Source organism: Dreissena polymorpha, chromosome 12, assembly GCF_020536995.1.
Source record: "Dreissena polymorpha isolate Duluth1 chromosome 12, UMN_Dpol_1.0, whole genome shotgun sequence".
In the NCBI taxonomy this organism is placed as follows: Eukaryota; Metazoa; Mollusca; class Bivalvia; order Myida; family Dreissenidae; genus Dreissena; species Dreissena polymorpha.
Window position 1 is genome coordinate 46,017,853 of NC_068366.1, and position 18,693 is coordinate 46,036,545.

Here is an 18,693-nt window from a genome sequence, read left to right on the forward strand (position 1 = left end):
AATTTTCACTTAAGAAGGGAATAACATACTTTCAATTGCAATAATATAATTTTCAATGTTCTTTACTAACTATATCGGCAGAAAGATACAGTGCAGAGCGTAAATATATTTTAAAAAATATTTCGTAAAATTATTTCTGCTAGAACGGAAGTAACCGCTGAAATACATTATGCAAATTAGGGTAATTCCAATTTTCAGATCTATTTTTAGATCGAAACTAGACGGGGTTTAATTATTTTCGTACTTGGTCGGAAGACTTTCGATCGGCGAACAAATCTTGTATTTAATCCAAGATCTTTAAGCACCTTGTTTGTTTTTTCCCCAACTCGCAAAAAATGGCGAGTATCTAAATGTTGCACTCGCATTTTAGACGTGTTTTTTAAAATGTACTCGCAAATGGCCTGTTTGCGAGTGCTTAATTCGAGCCCTGATTTAAATTCTGGATCTTGCAATAAGTAAGAAAGTACTTAAGCTTTGTTGATGTTGATAGAAAGTCAGATGGGGAATAGGCATTTGATTACCCTTTTTTGCAACAAATAATGGGTTTGCTATGGTTACAGAAATAATTGAAAAGTACAATCTTTATCATTCTGACAAATTGTAAAGTATTAAGCTTACTTGGACAACATTAACTTAGTAGGGGACTGCTGTTTTGTCTGTTACATCAGTACATCATGAAATATACTACATTATAACATCACCTACGCTCCAGGAGTGAAATAACGTAATGATTACATCATGAAATATACTATTAAATTGCATATTTTACTTTCAGAGCAAAAAGAAAATCTCAACGAGTTGGGCATGTTGGAGTCTTTGTTCTTGTAAGTAATGATACTTCCAAAGTACATGTAGGTAGAGGGCTGTATTGGAATTAGTCTGTTTGTCAGTTTCTTCCAAAACTTGTCTAGACTGCAACTTCCCATGCATTGTAGGTTTTCAAAATAGGATGGTGCAAATGTTATACTATATGAGATGGTGAGTCATCTGCCGTCAAGGTCAGACATTGCAGTTAAAGGTCATATGATATCATTTTTAAGACAAGACTTTTCGCCCTATACCCTTGACCATTTATTCAAGGATTGTAAACTAATATGGATGAAATGTTCAACTTTGAGAGCGTGTGTGTGTGTCATGCACTCAAACTGAGTGGCTACCTTGAAGGCCAAGATCATAATGATAGGTAAAAGGTCAGTCTAAAGCAGTTTTTTATGCCTCCAGTTATCTGTCAGTCGGTCAGTCAGTCAGTCTGTCCCTCTGTCACACTTTTCGTGTCAGCTCTCTAATTCAAGTAGTTCTCATCTGATTTTCACCAAACTTGGTCTGAAGTTGTATCTAGATAATGTTTAGGCCAAGTTTCAACATGGGTCATGCCGGGCCAAAAACTAGGTCATGGGGTCACTTAGTGCATTTTAAACATTCAGCATGGTGCCCGATCTCTAATTCAAGTAGTTTTCATCCGATCTTCCCCAAACTTAGCCAGAAGTTGTATCTAGATAATGTCTACACCAATTTTGAACATGGGCCATGCCTTGTCAAAAACTAGGTCATGGGATCACTTAGTACGTTTTAAACATTCAACATGGTGTCAGCTCTCTAATTCAAGTAGTTTTCATCCTTTCTTTACCAAACTTGGTCACAAGTTTTATCTAGATGATCTCTAGGCCAGTTTGAACATGTGACATGCTGGGCTAAAAACTAGGTTACAGGGTCACTTAGTGCGTTTTAAACATTCAGCATTATGTCCGCTCTCCAATTCAAGAAGTTTTCAATTGATCTTCACCAAACTTGGTCACAAGTTTTTATCTAGATAATGTCTAGGCCAATTTGAACATGGGTCATGTTGGGCAAAAAACTAGTTCACTGGGTCAAAAACTAGGTCAGGGGGTCATTGTGAGTTTTAAACATTCAGCGTGGTGTCCTCTCTCTATTTCAAGTAGTTTTCATCCAATCTTCACCAAACTTGGTTACAAGTTTTATCTAGATGATCGCTAGGCCAGGTTTGAACATAGGCCATGCCGGACCAAAAACTAGGTCACGAAGCCACTTAGTGCATTTAAAACATTTAGCATGGTATCCACTCTCTATTTCAAGTAGTTTGCATTCAATCTTCACCAAATTTTGTCAGATGATGTATCTTGATTATATCCAGGTAAAGTTCGAACATGGGCCATGCCTGGCAAAAAACTAGGTCACGGGGTCGCTTATTGCGTTTTAACCATTAAGCATGGTGTCCGCTCTCTAATGCAAGTACTTTTAATCCGATCTTCACCAAACTTGGTCACATGTTTTATCTAGACGATCTCTAGGCCAAGATCAGTGGTTTTTTCACCGCTTTGGGAATGGGGCTTGGTCCCTTTGGATTGGGAAAATTCATGGCATTTTGACTAAAAATGGGGAAATTAGTGTTGTTGTTGTTTTGCTAAAAAAATGCTTCAAAATTGAGGATGCAAGTGTGTCCAGTATTATATTTACTATGGTTGAACTTATATGAACTTAAAGAATTAATTTTATAAAATAAATAGTCCTGTACAGAGTCTTGCGTTGGAAGCTTTGAAAGTTCATCCATCCATTAACAAATTTTATTTGCAGGGGATATCATTTCCACCAAATGCTTGTTTTGGCCGATATTAATGGTTGTCCATCGAAAGGAGTATACTGTCACCATCTTATGGGTGTAAAACTAGAGAAGTATACTGTCACCATCTTAAGGGTGTAATACTGGAGGAGTATACTGTCACCATCTAATGGGTGTAATACCAGAGGAGTATACTGTCACCATCTAATGGGTGTAATACTGTAGGAGTATACTGTCACCATCTAATGGGTGTAATACCAGAGGAGTATACTGTCACCATCTAATGAGTGTAATACTGTAGGAGTATACTGTCACCATCTAATGGGTGTAATATTGGAGGATTCAATGCATGTTTTCATTTTTCAGTTTACCATACCGACTTGTGTTTGCTGTTGCAACAGAGGACTCCATACTTATGTATGACACGCAGCAGCCCCAGCCCTTTGGATGCATCACGAATGTCCACTACCACCAGCTTTCAGACCTTACTTGGTTTGTACATTGGAACCATTGTCTAGCTTTATACCTTCAACACCCAGTCTAAAATGATTGCTGAACCATGCTTTAAGAAAGTTTTAAGACTCAACAAACATTAACCAGCATGTGAACATATGCATCAACGCTTGTCCTGTTGGATAAAAAACTTGTTAACACTCTTAAACTCACATTTATACTAGGTCAAAGGTCAAGGTCACGGTGACCCGAAATAGTAAAATGGTTTCCGGATGATGACTCAAGAACACTTATGCCTAGGATCACGAAACTTGATAGGTAGATTGATCATGACTCGCAGTTGACCCCTATTGATTTTCAGGTCACTATATCAAAGGTCAAGGTCACGGTGACCTGAAATAGTAAAATGGTTTATGGATGATAACTCAAGAACGCTAATGGCTACGATCATGAAACTTGATAGGTACATTGATCATGACTCGCAGATGACCCCTATTGATTTGAGGTCAAAGGTCAAGGTCATGGTGACCCGAAATTGTAAAATGGTTTCCGGATGATAACTCAAGAACGCTTATGCCTAGGAGCATGAAACTTTATAGGTACATTGATCATGACTCGCAGATGACCCCTATCGATTTTGAGGTCACTAGGTCAAAGATCAAGTTCACGGTGACCCAAAATAGTAAAATGGTTTCTGGATGATAACTGAAGCACGCTTATTCCTAGGATCATGAAACTTGATAGGTAGATTGATCATGACTCGCAGATGACCCCTATTGATTTTCAGGTCACTAGGTCAAAGGTCAAGGTCACGGTGACCCGAAATAGTTAAATGGTTTCCGGATGATGACTCAAGAACGCTTATGGCTAGGATCATGAAACTTCATAGGTACATTGATCGTGACTGGCAGATGACCCCTATTGATTTTCAGGTCACTAGGTCAAAGGTCAAGGTCACAGTGACAAAAAACATATTCACACAATGGCTGTCACTACAACGGAGAGCCCATATGGGGGGCATGCATGTTTTACAAACAGCCCTTGTTTTTTTTCTTCTTGAGGAGATTTTTTCTACAAAATTGGGGAAAAATATATACTCTTTCTTTCGAATATCAGGCCCGAAATTGCCATAAAAAAACACTGCTATAAGTCACATTTTTATACCCCTTTCGAAGAAAAGATTTATTGTTTTGCTGGATGTTCGTCGGTTTGTCCTGAGACCAGTTCATTTCCGATCAATAACTTGTGAATAGATTGACCAATTGGCTTGATACTTCCCATGTGCATTGGCCTGTGCCAGACGATGAGCCCTATTGAAATTGGGGTCACTAGTTCAAGGGGCCATGTCACTGTCAGAATATGTGTGAAAATTGTTTCTGATCAATATGCATCAACAAGGTTACCAAATGACTTGATACTTCACATGTGCATTAGCCTTGGACAGTAGATGAACCCTAATGTAATAAGGTCACTAGTTCAAAGGTCAAGGTCACTGTGACATTAAGTGTTAAATTGTTCTCCGGTCAATATGTCATCAAAAGATTGAGTTATAGGCCTCATTTTTAGCTCGGCTGTTTTTGGAGAAAACACGAGGTATTGTCATAGCCAGCTTGTTGTGTCGTCCGCCGTCCTTGTCGTGCTAAAACCTTAACATTTTGTCAATGTTTTAAACATTGGCTATAAAATCAAAGTGCTTCCACCTACAACTTTAAAACTTCATATGTTGCTGCACCTTGATGAGTTCTACATGCCACACCCATATTTGGGTCACTAGGTCAAATCAAGGTCACTGTGACCTCTAAAAAAAAATAATCTGACAAGCTTTCATTTGTTAAAAAATGCACCCGCAGCCGTGCGTTGGCACCCGTTATGCGGTGCTCTTGTTTGCAGATGCATTGACCTTAAACAGTAGATGATCGCTATTGAAATTAAGGTCATTGTTTGCGCTGACTGGTTTACTTGCAGGTGTACAGATGGCCAGATACCTTACTACAGATGGCCAGATACCTAGTTTCTGTATGCGCTGACTGGTTTACTAGCAGGTCTACAGATGGCCAGATACCTAGTTATCCCGCGCCATAGGCGGAGGGATATTGTTTTGGCGTTGTCCGTCCTTCCGTCTTTTCGTCCTTCTGTCTGTCCGTCCGGCACTTTTGTGTCCGGAGCCATATCTTGAAAGTGCTTAGGTGGATTTCATTGAAACTTGGTATTAGTATATATATGGATAAGAGGATGATGCACGCCAAATGGCATTGTAAACCATCTGTTAATAACGGAGTTAATATGGTCCTTTTTATTTAAAAAAAAATAAAAAGCTTTTTAGCTTCGTGTCAAATATAACACTTTGGTGTCCAGAAGCATATTTGCGGGGGATATCAATTCAACAAATTTGCTTGTTTCTGTATGCGCTGACTGAGTAACTTGCAGGTCTACAGATGGCCAGATACCTAGTTTCTGTATGCGCTGACTGGTTTACTTGCAGGTCTACAGATGGACAGATACCTAGTTTCTGTATGCGCTGACTGGTTTACTTGCAGGTCTACAGATGGCCAGATGCTGGTAGCCTCCTCCACTGACGGCTATTGCACCCTGGTCTCATTCTCACCAGGAGAACTGGGCACTCCATATACAGAGGATCTTACATTAGGCTCAACAATCTCTGATAAACAGGTATCTTATCACTTTGTTGAGACATTTGTACTATGGCAAGTGGTGTAGAAAAATACTGGATTTAGATTGTATACGCCCTTTTACAAAACAAACGGGTGTAAACCTCACCAATGACATCTGTCTGGCAAACCATTTGTCCAAAGACACAAACTTGGCCACAGGTGTTGTCCTACACTTTTCAGTGTAATATAACAAACTGCGATATTTTTGCATTTACAGTGTATACAGGTTTTTCTGTCATCCGTCAAACATCTTTACCTCCCTAACCCATTTACAGATTATACTTAAACATATAGGAATTAACCTTCTTTCAAAATTGTTCTGGTTTAGGGCAAATGTAGGTTACCAAAACTAAATAAAATATTGAAATTTAAAAAAGAGGAAAACAGCTAAAACCAAAAGTGTCAGGGCTTCAATATTAAATGTGTGACATCAAGTATTCTTTTACTCAGTTTGTTTAAATGATTCCCCTTAGTGTAAGATTAGGTTACTTGTTTTGCTTGTATATAGTAAAATAACAAATCTGAAACTTTACGATTGAGATGTTTTAATATTTGGTATGTATCATTTAAGGGTTGTCCACTACCAAGTTTTCGAACCAGGAGTCCAATGATTTATAAAAAGTTGCAAACTAGATATTTATGAAAGTAAAAATACTTCTCTGCAACTGCAAGTCAGATATTTAATACTGTGAAACCATTAACTTTCATCAGCACAAAATTTTCTCAGTTTGAAAAAAAGGATTATTTTGTCAGCACTTAGTCAATATCTGATTTGTCTGTAATAAATATTTGCAATAATTCGTGTTGGGGAAAGGGGGGGGGGCAGACGGGGGAGTCACTTGCATAAGATGGGGTCTGATTGTCACATGCAAATTAACTAGCCTTTTGTTATCAGGTGATAATACTGTGCACTTATTATTGTATGCCATTGAGTTGATTATAATGATTTGCGTATTTGTTGGACTAAACAACTGTCAACAAGGGTTTGAAAAAACGAAGCCATTTTCGCTGATTTGATCACTGCTGGCTTCAGAAAAGCTGAACTAGTTAAAGAAGCACATTTGTGTAACTGTAAATGTTTCGATGATGTTAACAATATTTTATACTGTTGTTTGTTTCATTTTTTTTTAAATAAATAAAATTATATACTGCTTTTATTGATAAGCATCAATTTTAGATTTATTAACTAGTGTGTTTGCTATTAAAAAGCAAAGGTACTGGTTTTTATTTCTTTGTTAGCATAACAATCTCTACAGCAAGTTAAACTATATCAGAAAATGTCATGTCAATAAATATAGCACATTTAGATTAATACATATAAAATATTAGTCATCAAACATTGGTCACTAGGTCAAATTTTAGTAAAACCTTGTTTATGAATTAATCTTGATGAAACGAGGACAGAATGTTTTATCTTGACATTATTTAGGCCTAATCTGGGTCATGTGCGTCCAAAAGCTATCTTTGTCACAACGTCAAATCATAGAAAATCCTTTTTCTCTATTAAAATCCTTTATGATTCAATCTTGATTTAATTTGGTCATAATGCTTAACTCTCCATTTTCTTGACTGACTTGTAATTGGGTCATGTGCGGAAAAAAATAATTTGTTAAGTCAAATCTTAGAAAACTTTGTTATCAGTCTAAAGGCAGCATTAAAGACTCAAGGTTGATGAAATTAGGTCGGAATGTTTATCTTGACAATACCAAGGCTAAGTTTGAATTTGTGTCACATGCTCAAAAATATAGGTCACAAGGTTAATGTTTGTTACCACTCAACAAGCCACAATTATGGATCAGTCTTGATGAAACTTGATCAGAATGTATATCTTGACAATATGAAAGCCATGTTTGAATATTGGTGAAGTCGGGCCTAAAACTAGATCACCGAGTCAGTCTTCAACATTTTGTGTCTGTGCACTCAAGTGTGAGCTTAAAGGCCATAATCCCCTCTAGTTAATATAATTTAAGTTAAAGGGTATACTCATTGTTAACTCTTTCAGTGCTGGAACCAAATTTTGAAGGCCTTTGCAAACAGTTTGGATCCAGATGAGACGCCACAGAACGTGGCGTCTCATTAGGATCCAAACTGTTTGCTATTCTGATAGTATTCTTTGAAAAAAAATCGAAGAAAGTGCTTATTTTAGATATACAGCAGACAACATTTTTGCTGACAACAAATTTCCCAGCATGCAAAGGGTTAATATACATTGGAATTTTTTGTTTGCTTTAGCACACTGCTGTAGATATGGAGAGTAGCAGTGACCTCCACCTTATTCTTGATACGTCAACTGATGGAAGTGGGAGTGATATTGATAACAACAAGTCCTCCGAGTCTGTCCAGTCATCAATCCCAGTGCCTATTGCAGTCAAGTCAAAAGATGGAAAGCCAAGAAATATTCAAATCACAACGCTAAGTTCTGTTCCTTCCCAATCAGGGTGTGATAGACAGCCCGATATAATGGTGAGGTCAGCAGATGGTAAGCCTAAGAATGTCCAGTTTACCACTTTGGCTACATTTTCAAGTCCAACATCCAGTAAGGAAAGTGTCAAGCTTGTGTCAACTCCAGATTCGGTTGTTTTGAAAGAAAAGAGGAGAAATCTGTCTGATGGTAACAGTGTGTCCACTGATGAGTGCTTTGTGCAATCTGGCAAGTTGTTAAGTACCCCCAAGTCCTCTGGCAGCTCTACCAACAAACACAATGAAACAACACCAAAGTCAGCGGCAAAGCGGGTTCAGCTGACAACTATTCAGCTGTTTGAAAATAGCAGCTCCTTAAAGCATTCCCCAAAGAAGACATGATCCAGTGTGCTTAATACTATCAATACATCTATGTGCGAGTGAATGATATATGTGTGATGACTTGTAAATGACTACTGCTGCATTATCAGTCTTTTAAATTTATTTAAAATCATATTTATGTACTCTCTCAATAATGCATATAAGTTTAAAGTATGTTGATCTTACAATGTGTTGAGTCAGAGTGTTATATCTTTGAAGTATAAAGACTAGTTGTCTTGTAATGTTTCAAAAGCATGTTTTCTTTTAGATTATCAAATTTAAGAGGTGATAGTAAATGTTGTGTTTTTGGAAAAATCTCAAATTTTTGTCTGTTGGGTGTCATGAATATTTGCCCAGTTAACACTGTTGTGGCCACATTTATTGTCAGATCTTCATGAAACTTTGTCAGAAGATTTGTCCAAATGATATCTTTGACGAGTTAAAAAATGGTTTCAGTTAATTGATTAACATGGCCGTCAGGGGGCAGGGCATTTTTCATGGTATGACTATAGTAAAAACTTGATAATGCTCTAAAAGTCACATTCATTGTCCAATCTTCATGAAACTTGGTCAGACGATTTTTTGTAATATCTTTGATAAGTTCAAAAATGGTCTAGCCTGTTGAAAAACATAGCCGCAAGGGGGCCATTTATAGTTAACTCTTCATGAAACTTGGTTAGAACATTTGGTCTAATGATATCTTAGGCCGCACAGAACAGGTCCGTTCCTTTGTATGTCAGGTGAGCGACTTTGGGCCTTTCAGGCCCTCTTGTTTGTATCATGTGTGTGTTCTTGTAATTGGAGGTTTAATTATTTGTATGCCTCCTTATGAAGAAGGCATTATATAGCAATGGCACCCCTTATCTGTGCGAAATGTTCTTTCAAAGCCATAACTTTGATGGAGTTGAAACTAACTGCACAAATTCCCACCATCATTAGACATGTGCAGTGCAGAACTAATCTCCTTACTTCAATAGTGCAGTTCTCTCTTAGTGGTTAAAGGTCAAATGTGGTTATAAAACAGCTTGAACATTCCTGCTGCAGCCATAGCTTTGTCACAAGTCAGGGTTTTTTATCTGATTTTGGGGAAAGGGCCTGGCCTTTTTTGAGGGGAAAAAAATTGCACGAAATGCCGGATTTTGGGGGGAAAAATCACGCGAAACGCCGGATTTTGGGGAAAATAAGGAAAGTCTTAAATAATCAATTTAACATATTTTGCTGTTTTTTAAACATATTTAATGCGACAGATAATTTAATTATGCAATATGTTATATTTTCTACACTGGATCAGGTTAACTTATGTATTTAAAGTTAAAAAAAAAATGTGTAGGGGAAAAAATGAAGTCTGGGGGAAAATTTACCTGCTAAGGGGGGAAAAATCCGAGGGGAAAGGGCCGTTTTTCGGCTGGTCCCAAAGAAGGAAAAAAAGCCCTGCAGGTGCAGAGATTTTGAAATGACTTGCCTCAAATGCAATCCATCAGAAGACCAAAAGTAGGGCATAAACCTTAAAGGTCAAGGTCATACTGAACTTTTCCATAAGAAGTCTTTTTGGTACTGTTACTTTTTCATTTATCACGCTATTTTCAGTTAACTTTCCATGATTACAATCATGAGGGGTTGGTGTGTAATAACTACTTCAAAGGTCAGGTCACACTCAAAAGTAAAGTCAAATTTTGCCATCATAATGCTTGATCATTCTTTTCTAAGTCATCACTTTGCCATATGTTATTGGATTTCAAAAATAACTTGCCACAATTGCTATCGATTATGTGATTGTTGATTTTTTTAGATGAATTTTCTAAACAATGAACTATGAATTGAACATGTTTTGTAAATTGTGATGTATAATTTTTATATGTCAAATATACTCTACATCAAAGCCTTCTGTTTCATATTCTTATTAATCATCTTTAAGAAATTGGAGATTGTAGAAATGACATTTGTGTGTTGTACTTCTGCTCAATACCTTCTTAACCAAAATCTCTGTTAACAAGGCAACTCCAGTCTGGCAGTTCTGTGTTAACATCGTCATGGTCACACTAGTATGTTGATACTGTGTTCGCATGGTCATGCTAGCATGTTAATAATGTGTTCGCATGGTCACACGAGTATGTTAATATTGTGTTCCTATGGTCACACTAGTATGTTAATACTGTGTTTGCATGGTCACACTAGTATGTTAATACTGTGTTTGCATTGTCACACTAATATGTTAATAATCTTTCTGCATGGTCGCACTAGTACGCATTGGTATGTTTATACTGTGTTCACATGGTCACACTAGTATGTTAATACTGTTTTTGCATGGTCACACAAGTATTTTAATACTGTGTTTGCATAGTCACATAAGTCTGTTAATACTGTGTTCACATAGTCACAGTCTGATAATACTGTGTTCACCAGTGCCAGTAAACTGAAAACATGTTAGTAAATGTATACCCCCTTTTTAGCTCACCTGATCACAACATGCTGATGCTTAGCTTTTTCCGTTCATCATGAAGCAAGCTGTCCTGCGTTGTTAACATTTAACTTTTTAACACTCTTAATGAAACTGGTTGAAGATTTGCCCCAATTATAGGCTAGGCTTTGTTCAAAACTGTGTCAAAAGAGGTCAAATCTAAGGTCATATTAAAGAAAAAGCTTGTTAATGCTCTAGAAGTCACATTTGTTGTCAAATCTTCGTGAAACTTTGTCTTTTATGCCCTTGGATCAAGTGATATATTGTTTTTGGCCTGTCTGTCTGTAATTGTATGTCTGTCTGTCTATCTATCGGTCTGTTTGTCACAAACTTTAACCATGGTTAAACTTTTGCAATAACTTTTTTCAATATTGAAGCTAGCAACTTGATATTTGGCATGCATGTGTATCTCATGGAGCTGTACATTTTGAGTAGTGAAAGGTCAAGGTCATTCTTCAAGGTCAAAGGTAAAAAAAATATCCAAGGGAAGTAACAAGCTTACAAGTGAGATAATTTCTATTTTATATCATTTGGCAGGTTAAGATCATTTTCACAAGGAAAGTAATATTTTTTAAAGAAATATAATTAAAAAAATTAATAATTCAAAGCGGCGCAGTAGGAGGGGTATTGTGTTTCTGACAAACACATCTCTTGTTTTAAGCTCACCTGATTGCTCAGGTGAGCTTTTGTGACTGGTCTTTGTCTGTCGTCCGCCCACATTTGTTCGTAAACACTCTAGAGGCCACATTTATTGTCCGATCTTCATGAAACTTGGTCAGAAGCTTTTTCCCAATGAAATCTCGGTCAAGTTCGAAACTGGGTCGTGCCGGGTCAAAAACTAGGTCACTAGGTCAAAAAAAAGAAAAAACTTGTAAACACTGTAGAAGTCACATTTCATGCCCAATCTTCATGTAACTTTGTCAAAATGTTTGTCTTAATGATATGTTGGTTGAGTTCAAAAGTGGTTCCTGTCCGTAAAAGAACATGTCCGCCAGTGGGCGGGGCAGTTTTCCTTATTTGGCTAAAGAGAAACCTTGTAAACACTCTAGAAGTCACAATTTTTGCCCAATCATTATGAAAGCTGGTCAAAAAAATGGTTTTATTGATATTTCCGACGAGTTCGAAAATGGTCCAGATCGGTGAAAAACATGGCCCCCCGTGGGCGGTGCATTTTTCTCTATATGTGTATTGTGAAAACATGTGATCACTCTAGAATTCACATTTTTGGCCCAATTTTCATGAAATTTGGTCAGAACATTTGTTTTCTTGATATGAGAGTTGAGTTCGAAAATGGTTCCCTTCAGTTGAATAACATGGCTGCCAGGGGGGGGGGGGGCAGTTTTCCTTATTTTGGCTATAGAGAAACCTTGTAAACATTCAGGAAGTAACAATTTTTGCCCAATCATCATGAAAGTTGGTCAAAACATTGGTTTTATTAATATCTCAGACGAGTTTGAAAATGGTCCAGATCGGTGAAAAAACATGGCTGCCAGTGGGCGGGACATTTTTCTCTATATGTATATAGTGAAAACATGTGAACACTCTAGAAGTCACATTTTTGGCCCAATTGTCATGAAATTTGGTCAGAACATTTGTTTCCTTGATATGAGAGTTGAGTTCGAAAATGGTTCGGTCAGTTGAATAACATGGCTGCCGGGGGGGGGGGGGGGCAGTTTTCCTTTTATGGCTATAAAGAAACCTTGTAAACACTCTAGAAGTCACAATTTTTGCCCAATCATCATGAAAGTTGGTCAAAACATTGGTTTTATTGATATCTCGGACAAGTTTGAAAATGGTCCAGATCGGTAAAAAAACATGGCCGCCAGTGGGCGGGGCATTTTTCTCTATATGTATATAGTGAAAACATGTGAACACTCTAGAATTCACATTTTTGGCCCAATTTTCATGAAATGTGGTCAGAACATTTGTTTCCTTGATATGAGAGTTGAGTTCGAAAATGGTTCCGGTCCATATATTAATATGGCTTCAGGCGTAGAGGGGTGCTTTACTTATTTGGCTATAGAGAAACCTTGTAAACACTCTAGAAGTCACAATTTTTGCCCAATCATCATGAAAGTTGGTCAAAACATTGGTTTTATTGATATCTCGGACGAGTTTGAAAATGGTCCAGATCGGTGAAAAAACATGGCCGCCAGCGAGCGGGGCATTTTTCTCTATATGTATATAGTGAAAACATGTGAACACTCTAGAAGTCACATTTTTGGCCCAATTTTCATGAAATTTGGTCAGAACATTTGTTTTCTTGATATGAGAGTTGAGTTCGAAAATGGTTCCCTTCAGTTGAATAACATGGCTGCCAGGGGGGGGGGGCAGTTTTCCTTATTTTGGCTATAGAGAAACCTTGAAAACACTCTGGAAGTCGCAATTTTTGCCCAATCATCATGAAAGTTGGTCAAAACATTGGTTTTATTGATATCTCGGACGAGTTTGAAAATGGTCCAGATCGGTGAAAAAACATGGCTGCCAGTGGGCGGGACATTTTTCTCTATATGTATATAGTGAAAACATGTGAACACTCTAGAAGTCACATTTTTGGCCCAATTTTCATGAAATTTGGTCAGAACATTTGTTTCCTTGATATGAGAGTTGAGTTCGAAAATGGTTCGGTCAGTTGAATAACATGGCTGCCGGGGGGGGGGGCAGTTTTCCTTTTTTGGCTATAGAGAAACCTTGTAAACACTCTGGAAGTCACAATTTTTGCCCAATCATCATGAAAGTTGGTCAAAACATTGGTTTTATTGATATCTCGTACGAGTTTGAAAATGGTCCAGATCGGTAAAAAAACATGGCCGCCAGTGGGCGGGGCATTTTTCTCTATATGTATATAGTGAAAACATGTGAACACTCTAGAATTCACATTTTTTGCCCAATTTTCATGAAATTTGGTCAGAACATTTGTTTCCTTGATATGAGAGTTGAGTTCGAAAATGGTTCCGGCCCATATATTAATATGGCTTCAGGGGTGGGGGGGGGGGGGTGCTTTACTTATTTGGCTATAGAGAAACCTTGTAAACACTCTAGAAGTCACAATTTTTGCCCAATCATCATGAACGTTGGTCAAAACATTGGTTTTATTGATATCTTGGACGAGTTTGAAAATGGTCCAGATCGGTGAAAAAACATGGCCGCCAGCGAGCGGGGCATTTTTCTCTATATGTATATAGTGAACACATGTGAACACTCTAGAAGTCACATTTTTGGCCCAATTTTCATGAAATTTGGTCAGAACATTTGTTTTCTTGATATGAGAGTTGAGTTCGAAAATGGTTCCCTTCAGTTGAATAACATGGCTGCCAGGGGGGGGGGGCAGTTTTCCTTATTTTGGCTATAGAGAAACCTTGTAAACACTCTGGAAGTCACAAGTTTTGCCCAATCATCATGAAAGTTGGTCAAAACATTGGTTTTATTGATATCTCGGACGAGTTTGAAAATGGTCCAGATCGGTGAAAAAACATGGCTGCCAGTGGGCGGGACATTTTTCTCTATATGTATATAGTGAAAACATGTGAACACTCTAGAAGTCACATTTTTGGCCCAATTTTCATGAAATTTGGTCAGAACATTTGTTTCCTTGATATGAGAGTTGAGTTCGAAAATGGTTCGGTCAGTTGAATAACATGGCTGCCGGGGGGGGGGGGGCAGTTTTCCTTTTTTGGCTATAGAGAAACCTTGTAAACACTCTAGAAGTCACAATTTTTGCCCAATCATCATGAAAGTTGGTCAAAACATTGGTTTTATTGATATCTCGGACGAGTTTGAAAATGGTCCAGATCGGTAAAAAAACATGGCCGCCAGTTGGCGGGGCATTTTTCTCTATATGTATATAGTGAAAACATGTGAACACTATAGAATTCACATTTTTTGCCCAATTTTCATGAAATTTGGTCAGAACATTTGTTTCCTTGATATGAGAGTTGAGTTCGAAAATGGTTCCGGCCAATATATTAATATGGCTTCAGGGGTGGGGAGGGGTGCTTTACTTATTTGGCTATAGAGAAACCTTGTAAACACTCTAGAAGTCACAATTTTTGCCCAATCATCATGAAAGTTGGTCAAAACATTGGTTTTATTGATATCTCGGACGAGTTTGAAAATGGTACAGATCGGTGAAAAAACATGGCCGCCAGCGAGCGGGGCATTTTTCTCTATATGTATATAGTGAAAACATGTGAACACTTTAGAAGTCACATTTTTGGCCCAATTTTCATGAAATTTGGTCAGAACATTTGTTTTCTTGATATGAGAGTTGAGTTCGAAAATGGTTCCCTTCAGTTGAATAACATGGCTGCCAGGGGGGGGGGGGGGCAGTTTTCCTTATTTTGGCTATAGAGAAACCTTGTAAACACTCGAGAAGTCACAATTTTTGCCCAATCATCATGAAAGTTGGTCAAAACATTGGTTGTATTGATATCTCGGACGAGTTTGAAAATGGTCCAGATCGGTGAAAAAACATGGCCGCCAGCGAGCGGGGCATTTTTCTCTATATATATATAGTGAAAACATGTGAACACTCTAGAAGTCACATTTTTGGCCCAATTTTCATGAAATTTGGTCAGAACATTTGTTTTCTTGATATGAGAGTTGAGTTCGAAAATGGTTCCCTTCAGTTGAATAACATGGCTGCCAGGGCGGGGGGGGGCAGTTTTCCTTATTTTGGCTATAGAGAAACCTTGTAAACACTCTGGAAGTAACAATTTTTGCCCAATCATCATGAAAGTTGGTCAAAACATTGGTTTTATTAATATCTCAGACGAGTTTAAAAATGGTCCAGATCGGTGAAAAAACATGGCTGCCAGTGGGCGGGACATTTTTCTCTATATGTATATAGTGAAAACATGTGAACACTCTAGAAGTCACATTTATGGCCCAATTTTCATGAAATTCGGTCAGAACATTTGTTTCCTTGATATGAGAGTTGAGTTCGAAAATGGTTCGGTCAGTTGAATAACATGGCTGCCGGGGGGGGGGGGGGCAGTTTTCCTTTTTTGGCTATAGAGAAACCTTGTAAACACTAGAAGTCACAATTTTTGCCCAATCATCATGAAAGTTGGTCAAAACATTGGTTTTATTGATATCTCGGACGAGTTTGAAAATGGTCCAGATCGGTAAAAAAACATGGCCGCCAGTGGGCGGGGCATTTTTCTCTATATGTATATAGTGAAAACATGTGAACGCTCTAGAATTCACATTTTTTGCCCAATTTTCATGAAATTTGGTCAGAACATTTGTTTCCTTGATATGAGAGTTGAGTTCGAAAATGGTTCCGGCCCATATATTAATATGGCTTCAGGGGTGGGGGGGGGTGCTTTACTTATTTGGCTATAGAGAAACCTTGTAAACACTCTAGAAGTCACAATTTTTGCCCAATCATCATGAAAGTTGGTCAAAACATTGGTTTTATTGATATCTCGGACGAGTTTGAAAATGGTCCAGATCGGTGAAAAAACATGGCCGCCAGCGAGCGGGGCATTTTTCTCTATATGTATATAGTGAAAACATGTGAACACTAGAAGTCACATTTTTGGCCCAATTTTCATGAAATGTGGTCAGAACATTTGTTTTCTTGATATGAGAGTTGAGTTTGAAAATGGTTCCGGTCAGTTGAATTACATGGCTGCCGGGGGGGGCAGTTTTCACATAATTATATAGTAAAAAAAGCTTTTTAACACTCTAGAAGTCACATTGTTTGCCCAATCATCATGAAACTTGGTGAAAAGATTGGTTTTGTATATATATCACATAATTTATGCCATAATTATTGCCTTTAGATTGTCCAAATTTTCATTATATTATACAAAATCCTTGTAAACACTCTAGAGGTCACAATTTTGTTTCAGATTTTATGATTCTTGGTCAAAATATTTATTTTTGTAAGCAAAGTTTGATGTTTGGTAAGAGGGGTCAACTCAAGATATAAGTCACCAGGTCAAATCTTACAAAAACAAAATCACTCCATATGCCAGAGTTTTGGTTCAATAATGATGAAACTTGACCAGGATGTTTGTCTGGACAATATCTAGGTCAAGTTTGACGTTTGGTAAAGATTGAATGAACTTACTCCTCTAAAGTGAGCGAACTAGGGCCATCTTGGCCCTCTTGTTTTCATGTTTTGTGGCCAAATGGGACATGGCTCTGGACTGTTGAAAACATGAAACATGGCCACAAGGGGGCTGGGCAGTTTGCCATTTATGGCTACAGTGAAACAATGTTAACACATTTTGAAGTTGCTTCTTTGTGTCAGAAGATGATTACATCAATTTAAGAAATACTATGATAGCATAATGTTGAAGACGATGGTGGTACTGGAAATGAATTAAGAAACATGAACAGTAACCAACATTTATAAAAATAAAATTTGACCATAAACCTATCTGTACTCTAGTTATGTCAGTAATCCAGCAATTTTTATGTCCCCCACCCACTATAGTGGGGGACATATTGTTTTTGCCCTGTCTGTTGGTCTGTTTGCTCCCACTTTAACATTTGCAATAACTTTTTCAATATTCAAGATAGCAACTTGATATTTGGCATGCATGTGTATCTCATGAAGATGCACATTTTTAGTGGTGAAAGGTCAAGGTCATCCTTCAAGGTCAGAGGTCAAATATATGTGGCCAAAATCGCTCATTTTATGAATACTTTTGCAATATTGAAGATAGCAACTTGATATTTGGCATTAATGTGTATCTCATAGAGCCGCACATTTTGAGTGGTGAAAGGTCAAGGTCATCCTTCAAGGTCAGAGGTCAAATATGTGGCCAAAATCGCTCATTTTATGACTACTTTGGCAATATTGAAGATACCAACTTGATATTTTGCATGCATGTGTATCTCATGGAGCCGCACATTTTGAGTGGTGAAAGGTCAAGGTCAGAGGTCAAGTATCAGTTGCAGTTCATTTAAGGAGCCAAGAGCATGCATCATTTTTAGAACAGCACTGCAAAAATTAATTCACATAAAGAGATATTTCTTCATTGCTGTTAACTCCAAACTTTGGAGCATTTTCTATCCATACAAGCATGTGAATGTGTGGAGAACCACGCTGTAGGAATTCAACTGTTAATTTACCAAGTGGTTTATGCTCACTTTTTAGCACAATGTTGATCAACTCCTAAACCCTGTGGTCAAAATATCTTGAACATGTTACAGGATCTTTTTGTATTAGCTTTATTTTTTCGTCCCAAGTAAGATTTTCAATCCGTGTTTTATTATATTTCTTGCCTAGATTCAACTTTGAGAGCATTTTTAGTAAATCAGGCCATCTAGTATCAGCAGAAGATAGTGACATAAACCATGCTGGCAACCCTAATTGCCTAATCATAGCAGAAACTTCTTTTTTCTTTGTTTTCAAGAAGGCTGGAGAATTGCGCATTTGCCTGAATATGTAATAGCCCTCATCTTTTTTTACCATATTGTAAATACAATTTGGATCTTTAGCCTGAATTACAGTAATGTTCGTTGTGCTATCTTTGCATCTTCGAACAGCAAGATTAATTTTATCATTTAATTGTTTCATTTGCATTTTCTTCAGTTTGAAAAATATGTTTGGAACTCTGTTAGCAGCTCGTCTATTTTTACTGCGTAATTCACATTTAGCAATGTCGCTTTAATGAACTGGAACAAGCCTTTGATAGTTATCCAATCGTCTCTGACCACCGAAAACAGCAGGGAAACAGAGATATTCTGCATCTTTATCTTGATATAAACTCAATGGCCTTTGACCCTCACCT

The 18,693-nt window shown here is 37.6% G+C and overlaps 1 protein-coding gene across 2 annotated transcripts in view; it reads left to right on the forward strand.

The window, feature by feature from the left end:
- LOC127852998 (chromatin assembly factor 1 subunit B-like) overlaps positions 1–10,365 on the forward strand; it is a 46,527-nt gene extending 36,162 nt beyond the window's left edge. For both annotated transcript variants that reach the window (XM_052387111.1, XM_052387112.1), the window contains 4 exons: positions 776–824; positions 2,945–3,070; positions 5,569–5,701; positions 7,936–10,365. In XM_052387111.1, coding sequence (XP_052243071.1) covers positions 776–824; positions 2,945–3,070; positions 5,569–5,701; positions 7,936–8,505 — 878 coding nt within the window. In that variant the 3' untranslated portion in view covers positions 8,506–10,365. The remainder of the gene's footprint in view (positions 1–775; positions 825–2,944; positions 3,071–5,568; positions 5,702–7,935) is intronic.
- The last annotated feature ends 8,328 nt before the right edge of the window (positions 10,366–18,693 follow it).